Below are 14,644 nucleotides of genomic sequence, written 5' to 3' on the forward strand. Positions count from 1 at the left end.
TACGTTATACATTTATCTCTTAGACAAAAGCAAAAGCACCAACTTTTGGGTTGAAGGCTACGCTTACATACACAGTTAATATGAGCCATTTGGTTTGGAAACAAATTTATGATATTATGAATTGTAACAATTAGATTATTATATCTGTTACCGAATTTATTATTCGTGAATATATAATTTGAAACAAAATATAATACCAGTATAATTCAAATAATACCTCTAACCAACTAACCCTTAGAATAACCAAGAATGGAACTCTACATAATACTAAGAATTAAGCCTAAAACCATCCACCCTCAAAGATAGTAACAAACTATAGAAGAAAAGAGTCATTGCAAGTTTCATGGAGTGGTATAGATTGCTCTTCATTTGAACGATATATCAACTTTGAGATATGAATACCTCCCTTGTTGGTTGTTTGCAATGGGTACAAAATAGACGCAAGTATTTTAAAAGGAAAATTTTTAAACTAATTACGTTTTCATAATGCACACGAAATACACACATTAAGAAAAACCCCAACGTCTATAAAAGAACGTTTCACTTAATACACTCATGAAGCAGCATTCTAAGGCCGGGGATGTCGAGCCATCATGTTGTCGGTAAGAAATGTTTTTTTTTCCGCTTTGGTGATTGATTCTTGGCTGAGAGAAGATTGGCTACCACTGCTTCGGCTGTGTCATTAGTCCCCCCCCCCCCCCCATTCTGAATAGGATTCTATTGTACTTGTATGGCAAGAAGAGCTCAGAAACACCATCAACTAATAACCAACATTTGAAAATGATCAACCCTGCAAAGACGCTAAAATCCCAGGTCAAGTCATTCCAGAACTCCTTGTTCGTACTCTATCAATAATCATTTGTCTTCCAGACAAATCTTCTGCATATCCAACAACCTGCGATGAAGAGTACATAGCTCCAATTGTGACATGATGTAAACTATGAAGACATCAGAACAATAGTAATATGAGAAAGAGTCAACAATATATGAAACTCAAACACAAATTGACAGCAGCCAGCCAATGTCTAAAAAAGAATAAAAGTTCAGTTGAAGTTCAGATGAGGAGCATCTGTAAGAGTTTGATATGATTAAAAAAAATCCTCGAACCTGAGAATCTGTCTGTGTTTCACTAAAGTGATCATACACATTTGCAGTTGCATCTCCTGAATGACTGTGGGTTTCATCCTCTTTCTCAAACCTGAAGGGAAAAAGTAATAACACTGAGCTCTCAATCAAAAACGGATACAAGAAAATCTACACCAAACCAGCACATTCACAACCAAAGGCAGAGCCTAGAAAGAGTTTGTCAGAAATCTATGAACTGTTGGATAGGATGTTTTATGTGCAAGGAAAAATATCTAACTGTTTACCAACAGACTTCACTTCCTACACTGATGGTTCTACTTCTTATTGCCCAGTGCCAAATTATTGCTGCCTGCTGGTCAGGCTTTTAACTTCATTTTCTTTTGATGCAAAACATATAGCTTGTAAACCCCCCAACACCAGATTGTTTGGGCTGGCTTCGTGTAGTGTTCCTGAAATAGGACTTAACGTTGTTTAATGTGGGCCAACATACACTTGAGGGGTTCTCAAATTGAACTTCTAATGTTTAGCAATGTAATTCAACGTATACAACCATGGCTTAGAAATCCATAGACGGGATGCCGCTATTGCTCAACGTAAATGTATTTGGAATCCCAGCAGGTAATAGCTCTATTAACCAAGGTATTTCTGTCTCATAGTGTAACTAGTTCTAAACAGTAAACAGCCAAACATATTAAGAGAATGTAAATGAGATATTAACTATCAACTTACCCATACATTACATTAAGAATGTGGACATTTCTATGCAACTATCCAAGTGAAACTTATTTCTAGCCATAATTTGTCAAATAATCAGGTGAAGAGCAAAAGGTGATGGGTGCCAGCTGAAGCAGCAGTAAGATGAGAAAGTGAAGAGCAAAGATATGAGACAGCACCAAACTTGACCAAAAGCATGGAAAATTGGTCACCTGTTCGTCCAGTGGTTAGACAATCCAAGTGTAGCATGATGATCTCCATGACCTTGAGCAAGATTGTTACAACGAGATGTAAAAAGCTGCTTGAGAGTCAAGGGACTCAAACTTTGCATATCAAGAGTAAAGTAGAAAGAAAGAAAGAAGAAAGCACTTGATAAAAGGATACTTCTTTATCACACTCGCTTCTCGAGGGGGACTTTTGATCATGGATCTAATGTCAGAAGCCATTGAAAAATTATTCACGAATCAAGAGCCAGACTTTCCCCCAAAAAAAAAAAAAAAACTAAAGATACTTTGTTTCTCATAAATTACCTTGCTTGTTTGCTCCAATAAATCCTCTATAGCAGCAGCTACATCAGGAACTGCAGAAGAACCTTCATTAGTACTTCCTGTCAGGTTCTTTTCTGGGGGATTCGTCCCACAGAATGTGTTGCTTTCTTTCGGTGAGCAGGACAATGAACAATTGCGTTCTTCAATCACCAAGAGCCTAGCCTTCTTATTACATCTACTTGAATACTTCATTTCTTCCTTTGCAGTACTTCTACCAGCAAAAGCTTCAGTTCTCACATTTATGAGTTCTTGGGGCTGGGTTTGAGGCTGGGAAGCGGTATCACCAGATATCATCCTAAAAGCTTGTGTGGGGAACTGGCTCATTGTGCATGCCCCAGCTTCTCGATCTTCAGAAGTGACTTCTTTAGGATAAAATGGATCTGCAGAAACAATTTTGTTCTGCTCCAGAACAACCATTAACAAGAAGCTATCATGAAGCTATAAACAATGGAAAAGAAGGAGTACAAAGATCTAGAATGCAAGGACTGCACTAACCTGCTTGATACACTCATAAATCCACTCACAAGTGACGGGTAGTATCCCCCACTTGCATGCAGCCTCATATTTCGGGCCACCGGTAAATTTACACAACAAATGTGTGACCTTTTTAGTTAATTTCTCAACAAATTTGGCTCCAATTGTAAAACACAAATTTCTTAGCAACTGTCTTTCTTTCTCATCATACTGTGAAACACATAAGCGAAAACTCTTAAATGCATGGAAAGGAACTCCGCATGGAAGTGGAGAATAGAGGATGTGACTACCAACATCCAGCAAGCATCCATCCTTCATAGAAACAATACTCAGTTCTCATTAGCCTCAATTTGTATAATGCTAGAATTCGGTTAGTAGAAAAAAAGAGGGGAAACTACAGTGTGTGTATTAATGACTATGCACCTTTTACAATGAACAGAGCAGATATAGCTTAGCATCTCAAGTTAACAGAAAATGAGTCTACCGAAAAGCACCAATCAACCTTTCCACTCCTCACCCTCAGGTTCAGGGGAGTATGTATCTAAAGGACTAATAGACTTTGAAAAAGACAAAAGACAAGATATCAAAAAGACATAAATAAATGAAAACGACTTGGAATTTGGAAAACAAAACATATATATTTCATGTGAATTCAAGAACATTTTCTCTATTAATTTGAAATTTTCAATAAGCATATCAATATATTTTCTAGCGGAAATCGTTCATAAGCTTTGCAATCACATAACTCAAAGTGAGCGTGAATTCTGAATTTTTGTCTTTTCTTCTAATTTAACAAGGGTTTATGGAAGACTGAAAGGAGACCGATTTAGGAGCTTGGAATGAAGTTTCCTGAGCCAAGAACAACACAAGGAACGGGATGCTTGATGATTCAAAGGATTCAACCCTAATATATTCCTATTTCTCTTAGATTTGTAATACATATGTATCATGTTGTTCTTGTGCTATTTCATGAGCTAAGTTGTGTAATAATAGGAACTTAACAAAAGCAAGCATGGATTAAGGATTTAACTGAGTTCTCCTTGTTTTACATCAAATGGGTCTTGTATTATTTTATCCAATCTTGTGCTTAATTTGCGTAATTGACCTATTGCAATTACAACAGTGGAATTCCACAAAGTGGGGTCTGGAGAGGGCACGTAGAGTGTACGCTGACCTTATCCCAACCTCGTCGAGGTAGAGAGACTATTTCTGAAAGACCATCAGCTCAAGTAAAGCAAATCAAAGTAGTAATGACAAGGAAAAACAACAGTGAATAAAACATGACAACTAATACGAAAGCAGTGCAGAGCATACAAGCAAGGAGCAGTAACATCAACAAAATAGTGCGATCACCTAAACATAACAAACAATATATGGTAACAGATAACAAAAGCAAGAAACTACATGAATAAGGCTAATACTACGACATACACAATGCTCCAGACTACCACCAAGCCTAATCCATTCGAAAAGAAAGACAATGCTTAACTACCTACTAACCTTCTACCCTAATATGCGACCTCCAAACCCTCCTATCTAAGGTCATGTTCACAGTAAGTTGAAGTTGTGTCATGTTCTGTCTAATCACCTCTCCCAAATACTTCTTCAGCCTACCTCTACCTCTCCTCGTACCCATTATATCCAACCCCTCACACCTCTTTTTCACCTATTGCAATTGATTAGGAATAATATAGTGAACTTGGAAAAAGGAGTATAGGGTTGGACACATTGTATAGTGTAGGATCAAAATAACTAGATCATTTGTTGGATTGATTTTTGAATTACTATAGGAATATACCAACTTACCCTATGTAGCCATGAATTGGGCTTCATGCAGATGCATCCTAATAAGCTTCATTCTCATAGGAATATAGATAATAGGCTTGTATGAAGTCAGAAGATACATGCACGTAAATTATTGTACAAGGTTACTAACTAGTATATTTAAGTAGAGCATAAGAGTTTCAACAAATTGAACAGAATGCTTGGGCAAATCGAAATCCTTGACCTTAACCTATGAAATTCTAGCCCCATTTAAACTTTCTTAGTTAGATATTAATTCTTTTTGCAGATCGTCAAGACATACTTTTTCTGGTTTTGAAAAAATAATTAACTGTGGAAGCTTATAAAAACATTAGGAAAATAAAAGAATGGATCAAGAAAAGAGCTTGAGGGGAACACATTCATGTACCTCCAGACAAGACTTAATCCAGTGACTTGATACAAAAGTAGCCGCAGCACCATCTTTCTCGGAGTGCAACATGCCATGACACTCGACAGTGAAATGCACATTTGTTTTATTCTGATCATCCACCACCACTCCTCCCCCTTGATTAACCCACTCAACAATTTCAGGTCTCTGGACAGATTATGAAAACATTAATATCAATTCAGTACATAACTTATAACATAAAACAAAAGATTAAATGGAGCTGGAGAGATGATGAGAAGGTTGAAGGCCATAAATCTCAGAATACATAACTAAAGCCTCTCAGAAGAAACCTAGGCGCCAAACTAGTCAAATGATGAAAAATGTATACACTTTTAGAGAATGAATCATTCAACAATAGTACAGAATAAGCACTGCTGGACAAAGTAGGAATTCTACTTCTTGTACGAGAACCAGAATAAACTAGAAGCGTTAGAATAGAGAGGTAAAGGTTGCAAATTCCACGAGGCCTGTTCATTGTTTTTATACAAGTTACAAGCTAAAAGTAACTGTCAAATACATCGACATCCAGAAGGTTATGTTTCTTACCGCTAAAATATCAAAGCCTAACAGTGTCAGGCTACCATACAATCTATAGGCTTTAATAGCCACTAACTAGCCTTTCCTTCAGATAATCTTTTGAATTTTAGATGAAGAACACAAGGATTCAATTACTCTCATTTTCCTCAAGCTCTTAACAAAATACCAAATAAAGTGAATCACTTGCTTTACGGAATGAACTTCAAATGAGCTTGCAAGTTTGTGCTCCTGCATAGTCACATGCACAAATCTAGCTAATAATTTTGAGAATTCAGAAAACCAAGGGTAACTTGGGTGGATTCACAGATATGTATTCTATGTGAAACAGGAAGAGAAAACATATAATTGAGGACAGAACACTCATGTACACTATGAGAATCTGAGAAAACCCACCCGATCAGCAGGAAATGAAGCTGAAAAGCAAAATCGCATTCCCTCGAACACACTACATGGCTTTCTACCATTAACAGCACAACTGGACTCATTCAGTATTTTGAACTCTTCTTTGCCATAAGAAGCATAGGGCTGATGTTGAACCCTGTTCTCTCTCAAAGAAGTTCTAACGTCATTCATATTTTCTGGTTCTTTGCTTTTGTTTGATGGCATTGCACATGTAGAATCCCTGCTTCTCCATGCATGTTCATCCGAAGACATAGGATACACGTAGGATTTTCCTTGTCTTTTCATACTCGTGGTGATTGCAGCTCCATTACTACAGTGAATAGGATCTAGAATCCAAAATACAGAAAGTGGGAAATAAGCTTGTGAAGAAGGTACAGCATGTAACATTTAGATGAGAGTATTTTTTTTTTAAAAAAACAAGGTATTAGATGAAAGTAGGTCATTCGTGCTGTACAAATAGCTTCTTGCAACTAGTATAATGTAATTAATCTCATTAACTGAAAAGTCAAAATGGTTATCAGACCTTTTGGAAGAAGTAAATCATAAGCAATATGCTTCCTTAGAACAGGAACTTCTTTATTCTCACGATCACAATCCTCCAGCCATCCTGATTTTACCACATGTATGACACCCAAAGCCGCAAGGTTTCTTAATTCTTTGATTTCACTACAAGATCATAGTTTTTAAGCAATAAGTGAGAGTAAAGAGTTTAATTGGGTGACAGTTGCAACACAATATACTTGCAAGGAGTTGCACACAGAGAGAGAAATATACGTGCCGTGGATATCATAAGATGCATACAGATTATCTTAGCTGATAAGGACCTTATATCAAAGACAAATAGAAGTATAGACCAACTGACAGCAAGGCATCCAATGATTAACATCATTATACACACTAGACTTTCATTTTTATTTTTCAGTCAACCCCTTAATATATTTGCTCAACTTTCTATACAGTATAATGTCAGGTAAACCTGTTCACTTGACTAAGGCTCTAAACCGATGATCGGGAAGGTCAAAAGTCAGGAGTAGATCCGAATGGAACAAGAAATTTTTCTTCTATTTAGTCGCATAGTCAAAAAAACTTAGTTTGGTCAGATAAGAGCACTCAGGTAGAAATTTGATACAGTTATAGCTAAACTCCATGTAGAGAGTGATTCTGTTGAATCAGCTAAAGGAGTACAATCACTATTAGAAGATTTTTACATGATTGGGAATTGGAAAGAGCCGTGGACTTGTTCAAGACCTTGGAATCTTTCCAAGGTTTCAAAGAATCTGAGGATATTTTGTGCTGAAAACATGGAAGTGATGGAGTCCACTGTCAGATCTGCATACAACTACCAGATTAGGGAAAATGCACAATTTCACCAGTGGCCATGGAAGTCTGGAAGACTAAGTCCCCTTACAAAGTTTTATGTTTTTCTTAGCTTGTAGCAAGAGAAGCATGTCTCACTCAGGAAAACTTGAGAAGAAGGGAATTTCATCTACACTCTAGATGTTGTATGTGTGGTGCAGCCAGAGAAACAATTGCCATCTGTTTCTACATTGTCCTATAACAAGACAATTGTGGCAACTTTTTTTTAACATGGTTGGACTAAGAAGGTCTAATCCAGCAACAAGCTGTGATTTATTTAAGTGCTGGAACTATAATGGTGGTGCAGTGAGACAAAAGAAGTGGTGGAAACTTGTCCCAGCTTGTATATGGTGGACAATTTGGAAGGAGAGAAACTAAAGAATTTTTTAAGACGAGCAATTCGGTTCAGAAAGTCAAGATGAATTGTATTCTTTTGTTTCTTTTTTTTAGATATGATTCAGTCTCCTCTACATGGCAGTGCAAAAACAAGTGACAGATGCTCAGATTGCTTCCCACATAGGACGCATTTACTGCATAGGATCTGCCATCTCTTTAGTAAATTCTATGGGCAAGACAAGCTTCTATGCTCATAATCCAAGTGAAATAGGCTACCTTTAGAGAAGCTTTACTGTTTTAGATTTTCTTCCAAGGCGTTTGTAGATTCACTTCTCTTGTGAGATCTCTGTAGGAAGAGGACACTGAACAAATCTTTGTTTTTGGGCAGCCATCTGATGCTAGCTTCCAAGTTAGCCAGATGCTGAAATGTGCTTATATGATAGAAAAAGTCAACTGCCCTGTTTACCTCCCACACAGTGAGATTCCTTCTGAAGTTGATGTTCCAAATCAAATTCTCTCTGTCTTCTGCCAAAGAAGCTGAAGTATGTGCAGCCACTAAAACCAAATCTGGAAACAAGTCCTTCAAAGGCTCATTTTCAATCCACTTATCCTTTCAAAGGAATCTTCTCCCCATAATGTTCTATAGATACGTTAGGATATTCAATATTAATTACAAAACAATTACTTCCCTATTGGTCATAGAGAAAGATTACCTACCATATATTATGTAGCTTAGGGCTGCTATATAAGATTACCTGCCTCTTGTATATTGTTAATCAAATAAGTCAATAAAGCGATCAACATCATTCACCTCTTCTGATCAGTGCCCTCCTCTGCAGTAACCGATGCTGCCTCTCTTCTTTCAGGGACTAATGCTCTACTCTCATCTCTAGCTACCAGAGCCATACCTCTCTTCTTCCCATAACAGGTTCCACTCCTTTTCTCTTCAAACAATCAAAAGTTTTTTCTCTCTTTAGAGCTACTGTTCAAGTGACAATGTACATCCTTCTTCCCATTGTTCTGCCAGCAGTTTTTCCACAGATATTACAGCAGCAAGTTGTTATGTTTTCAGAATAAATGAAATCAAGTTCATATTCCCGCTTTAAGTTTGAGGGAGAGTGTTGTATGTTAGAGCATATGCGTATGGATTCAAACACGCCAAAATTCATTGAATTTGTAAGGAAACTATTATCAAATATTTTATAGGTTACCCTAGGATATTTTGTATTTGATTATAAAATAATTACTTCCTTGTTACGCATAAGAATGGTTACCTACCGTATGGTGTGTAGCCTAAGGCTCCTAAATAGAAGCCCCTCTGTTAATAGTTATAATCATCCAAGTCAATGAAAAAGTATTAGACCTTCTCTTAAGCTAAACACTGAAACACAAGCTGCATAATGTTCAAATCAATCTATTTTAGGGCCCGAGGCTCTAACCACATATTAGATCATTTGCTAAAACATTTCCCTGCATTACATGGTCCAATGGCCATCCATCTATTCACCACTTTACGAAAGTATTTAAGTAGTGCATTCTCAAAAGGATTGTAAACACACTAAAACTTACTTCTCTGATGGATTTCCAGCTACTATGTGTGTCAACTTTTCACCGAAAGACATGTAACGAGAACCGCCGCCTTTTCGGACTAGATTGACAAGTTTTCGCATTTCAGATGCATTAAAACCAACGATTAGGATTCTGCAATCTGACAAATAAAGATCATTGTCATCTGTTTGAGAGTCATCAGCAACACCACCATCACAACCATTCTTTTCCTGCTCTGTAGGTGCTCCACTTTCCTTGTCCTTCGTAGAGACAGGAGCACTGTAATCACTCTTTGGGTTCTCAGCAGGTGAGTTCTCCTCTTCCTTTGTAAACACTGGAGCGTATGAAGATGTAGCAGACATATTTTGCGAGAGGGTAGCTTCCAGATCTGAATCAACCACTCGACTGCACAAAACAGGTTCTGCATGTGATGCCATAGCCAAGGAGGACAACCCTTGTAGGTTTCTCATGCCCTTTTCCAGACTATGCTGATTTGTCATTCTAACGGTGCTCACAGTATTTGAACCAGCCTGAACAGGATACGACTCCTCATTAAGACATGCTATTCTCCCAAAAAAGAAGGAAAAGGTTAGAAGCTGCACCATCAAAATTTCCTTAGTGAGTTGAAAACTTCAGATTTAACCGGAAAATGCAGCCTTCCCCCAGAAAAAGTTACCTTTTCTTGCAACAGATTGGTCAAACCACCTTTTGGTAACAGTATGTATGCAACCCCATCTTTTGGCAACCTTGTATTTGTCCCCTTCTGGAACTTATTAACTGTCAAGGAAACAAACAATGATAATACTAGAGCAAATACCAAATGGTCAAAGAATGTGTGACTTCTGAGTGCTTAAAAAACACACAGGTGTACCTGACAAGAGTAAGCAACAGTGTAAAAACTGAAAATTAACCTTGACCGCGGAACTTGAACAATTCAGACTTAAACATATTAAAGAGAGAGACATATTTCAGAGAGAAGTTGGATAATAGGACTACAACATTTCGCGAAGAGGCTAGAACAACTTCCTAATTGTCACAAAACCTGATATAATGCAGTGTGACATTGACACTACATTTGCTCTGTCTTTTTCCTATGTCTGACATTTCTAAGACCCAGAATGACACCACCATGAGCACTTTAACATGAGAGTATGTACTTCACTGCTATCATAGTAGTAAAACCTGACCTACATAGAAATTGTTCTCTTATCTGGGTACAACCTCACATGTATGTTTTACTTAACCATGTCTTATCATTGTCTTTCTGCAGATTGCAAGGTTCTCATTGGGTTGTTTTCTTATCCTGATCCTCAGACTGGTAACATATACTAAGTAGATATATCTACAAACACTTGTCCAAAAAAAAAAAGATATATCTACAAACAAATTCCTCTTGCAGAAGGATTACAAAAAGGATATATCACAAATTAAATGTGAGCACTTTCTGGTCAGCTCAGGAGAGTATTTTCCGCCATTTTGCAAGATAATCTTTTCCATATCCTTTCGCTCATCTGAGATATAACAACAAGTGCATTAGAGAAAGAAGCATAATAAAAGAGTTTGAATTATTATGAGATCTAGCTTCCAGGTTGTCAACCTGCAGGAATTCTGGTGACAGAAATTGTCAATCCAGAAAAAGGAAGGATTTTGAATGACTCCTGAGGAACAAGACGGTGTTCTTTCCAGCATTGATGGAGCCAATTAATACTGACAATTGGTTTCTTTAGAACATTTACAGCCCACTGCACATGAGAAAAAAATAAAGGCAATCGGAAAAGGAAACTGAGTGATAGTTAGCAATACCACTAAATATTATTTTGAATTCTTTTTTTTCCTTTGTGGAGGGGTCAATGTGGCCCTGGAGACTTGTTTTAAACTTCCGATTAAAGGAGGAAAAGGAGAATCGAATAATAAAGACCTTATACTTTGCAGCCAAAACATTCTTCACAATAACAAAGCTCACATCCAATGATGCTTTTGTCTGCAGAACTCCTCCCATTGCAAACACCAACTTTCCAATTTCAACCTACAAAATATATACAATTACAAGTGGTTAACAATCATATATAATAATGAGCTCCAGCAAAAACCATTGCTACGACTATGTAGAAAATTTATGGTAACCCACCTGTTATAATTCAGTATTAAAATGAGTTTTTCAGGAGGATCCAGTGAGCCTTTAGCTTAAAGACAAAAGCACCAATGCAAAGACATGGTCATATATGAGAATGGCGCGAAACGAAGTGTATGTCAGTATATTGAGCAAGCAAAAACACCGGCTCTTAAGTTTCAGTGAGGATAAAAATAATTGCACTATGCCACTCACAAATATAGCACGAACATGGTTTGCCCAGTATTCTCACAAGTATTTATATATCTTCCAGAGAGATCACAGAGGAAAGCTACAGAGAAACTAATATTAATCTTAATGTATGAATTATGAGTATGCAAATGTTTTCAAAGGAAGTAAATGGAACCGGTACTTAAGTCAAGTAGTAGACTTTACATGCTATATATAATGGCTAGTTTATCCTTAAGATATTGTTTCCATCCTTCTTCATTTACATTCCATAAAGAAAAATCATTTGGATATAGGATAGAGATGCGGACCTTTTCATCCATCTCAAAACCAGATGCCAGGATCTTGACCCCATCCATTGCAAGGCAACAAGTAAACCCCTGCTGGGGTAGTGGCCTCTGTTCTTTGGCACAGGAAAGCACGCACTGAGGACCTTGTGATCAAAAATGGATATCAATATCAGCATAACTACAGTTGAATTAGCAAAATCAAGACCAGTATCCCTATGGCTAACTCAAAAATAAATACTAAATGGTTAAACTTTCTCGACAGGATAAAAAAAGACATCCGCAGTTCAACATGTGTAAAGTTCAAGCAGCAATTATCACTTCTATTTTTTAAGTAATACTGCATGTGAGACATTGACATATTTGGTAGCATTTAGATGATGGCTGCACTGGGCATCTTTTTCCGTAATTTTATTTTTGCTAGAGGTCAAAAATTACAATCAATCTAGTAAAATTATTTTTAAGACGAAGAACAGGCTTGGATAAATGCCTTTATAATTCTGACACTTGGCTTAGCTAAATTCTATATTACAAAGTAAGTAAATGCTTTTGTAGTTCTGACACTTGACTTAGCAAAAATCTATCTTTTTTTTTTGAATTAACTTAGCAAAAATCTACCTTACATATTCATGATCATGATTGAGACTCCTATTACACAAGGTAGTTAACTTCGTAAGATAGACTTAGCAAAAATCTATGTCTATCTTACAAAGTTAACTACCTTGTGTAGTAGGAGTCTCAATCATGATCATGAATAAGGAAGTCACTATAAGAGAGCAGAATACGATTTGAACTTGTAAATACATGGCGCGACATAAACTTTACCTGGAAAAATCAGCTTTATACTACTATGTAAGGTTTTTACCCAAAAAGTAGTGTTGTTAACATTGTTTATTTGCCTCTTTGTTAACGTTGTTTAGTTGCCTCTCATTCTGTTCTTAGAGAAGCCTAGGAAATCTACTCAACTAAAGAAGCAGGAATAGAAACACAAAACAATAAATTAAACTTCGGAAAAAACTAGATATAGTAGCATTTAAGCAATCAATGGTGTACTTTGGAAAATAGACATCAAACAGAAGGAAAAAAATCACCTCCTATTACACAAGGTAGTTATGCTGAAAGGGGAAGATAGTTTATAATTGTGATAACTTTAGTATTCAGGACTTTTAACAAACAACAAGTAATTACTTCATTACCATGACATTAGTTCACTCAGTTTTGCCGAAGAGCAGTGATGCCACCATATAAAAAGATTACCACTTTGGAAACTGAACACATGATCATATCAAACCCCAATGTTTAAGGTACAAACTACCACACCACCAAAAATTAGGGCTCGCCATAAATGAAGACATGGAAAAATCAACAAGATCAATACAAGAGGATCAAAGTGGGACGACAAAACCTAAACAAAATTTCCATAATAAACCATCCAAATTAACCCCAAAAAACAAAGGGCAAGCAATTTAAGTAGAATCGAAACAAAATTACCTATCAAGTTGCATCCCTTAGCTTGAAGAGCCCCAAACTTCTCCTACAAGAATATAAAATTTTGAAATTATGACAGAACAAATGGAATTGATACAAACCAAAATTCCCTAAAATTGATAAGGAAATTAGCACATAAAAAGTTGCGCACGTGCTGGGGAGAAGAAATGACATGATAATCAGTGGGAGCATTCCGTGAGGGGTCGCAACATAGGAAGACTTGAGCTCCGTTGAGCTTGAGCGCGTCGTGAAGCGCGTCAAATTGCTCAGGCGGTACGAGATTTCTCGACATGAATACATTTGTTCCGCTGAACACCTTCGTCGTCATCATCAACTTCTCTGCTTCAACTATACTTCCATAGTTTTTTCAGGTGTTGTAGAAACAGTGAGCTTTTTCTCCGGAATTTTTCTGCAGATTGAGAAAAGAGCGGGAATTCATGATGAGTGGTGTAAAATGGGCCTCCAGAAAATGGGCTTTTTTTTTGCTTAATAGTGTTGTTGGAGAGTTCTTGAATTTGTGGCCCAATTTGGTCTAGTTTCATATGATTTAAGTTCGGGCATATATGATTGAAATTTAATTATTTTTACATGAACTTCGATCATATAAAATTTTAGACACCGTATATTTAAGTTGTTTCGAAGAGGATAGGCATGCAATTTAAATAAATAAAAAATAGTTATAGGTTCAATAGCGCACACAAATAATTATTTTTAATGTCATTAAGATTGAATCATGAAAAGTGGATAAAATTAAGTGGATTGATCAGTATGTTATCGACGATCAAAGTGTAGCCATTATTTATGTAACTAAAAACTAATCACTTTTAATGTGAAAACTAAATTGTGATAAAAAATACTCAGAGCTAAAATATGAAAGAACTACATAAATGAATAATGAAGTTCAAATTTTCACCATCTAGATGTTTATTATAGCTTCAAACCCCATCAACTATTCATGGAGTTTAAATTCTTATCAGTTCAAACTCTAGGAACAATTTATGGTATCCAAACTCGTAGATGTTCCTGAAAATCTTTTCGTGTTTTGACTTGAACTTTTTTTATCAAATTTATATCACCATTAAAAAGTAATTAAACAATAAATAAGTTTTTAAAAAAACTAACTAAAACTTAATTGATAATTTTTTAAAATTGATTATTTTATCAATTTCTACCGAAAGAAAAAGGAGGGAAGTAGTTACAAAGAAGAAAAAGAGAAAGAAAGAAGGCCCCAAGGACAAAGTGAAAGAGTCCACAAGGTTTGCTACGCAAACAAATGTGATTGACAGGTAATTCGTCTCAAAAGAATGATCTTTTTATGATTGGTTTTTAATTTTTGTTCTTTAATATTCAAATAGAC

The 14,644-nt window shown here is 36.3% G+C and overlaps 1 protein-coding gene across 1 annotated transcript; it reads right to left on the reverse strand.

The window, feature by feature from the left end:
* Positions 1-218: 218 nt before the first annotated feature.
* On the reverse strand, positions 219-13,681 carry LOC129887034 (uncharacterized). Its single transcript, XM_055961974.1, is given in 17 exon segments — positions 219-895; positions 1,108-1,198; positions 2,013-2,098; positions 2,185-2,229; positions 2,331-2,747; positions 2,844-3,134; positions 5,014-5,181; positions 5,965-6,299; positions 6,497-6,639; positions 9,235-9,775; positions 9,890-9,990; positions 10,622-10,724; positions 10,811-10,955; positions 11,132-11,239; positions 11,824-11,945; positions 13,291-13,333; positions 13,439-13,681. Coding segments are annotated over 17 exon segments (3,000 nt in total). The 5' UTR covers positions 13,619-13,681; the 3' UTR covers positions 219-814.
* Positions 13,682-14,644: the final 963 nt, after the last annotated feature.

This window comes from Solanum dulcamara, chromosome 4 (assembly GCF_947179165.1).
Source record: "Solanum dulcamara chromosome 4, daSolDulc1.2, whole genome shotgun sequence".
Lineage (NCBI taxonomy): Eukaryota > Viridiplantae > Streptophyta > Magnoliopsida > Solanales > Solanaceae > Solanum > Solanum dulcamara.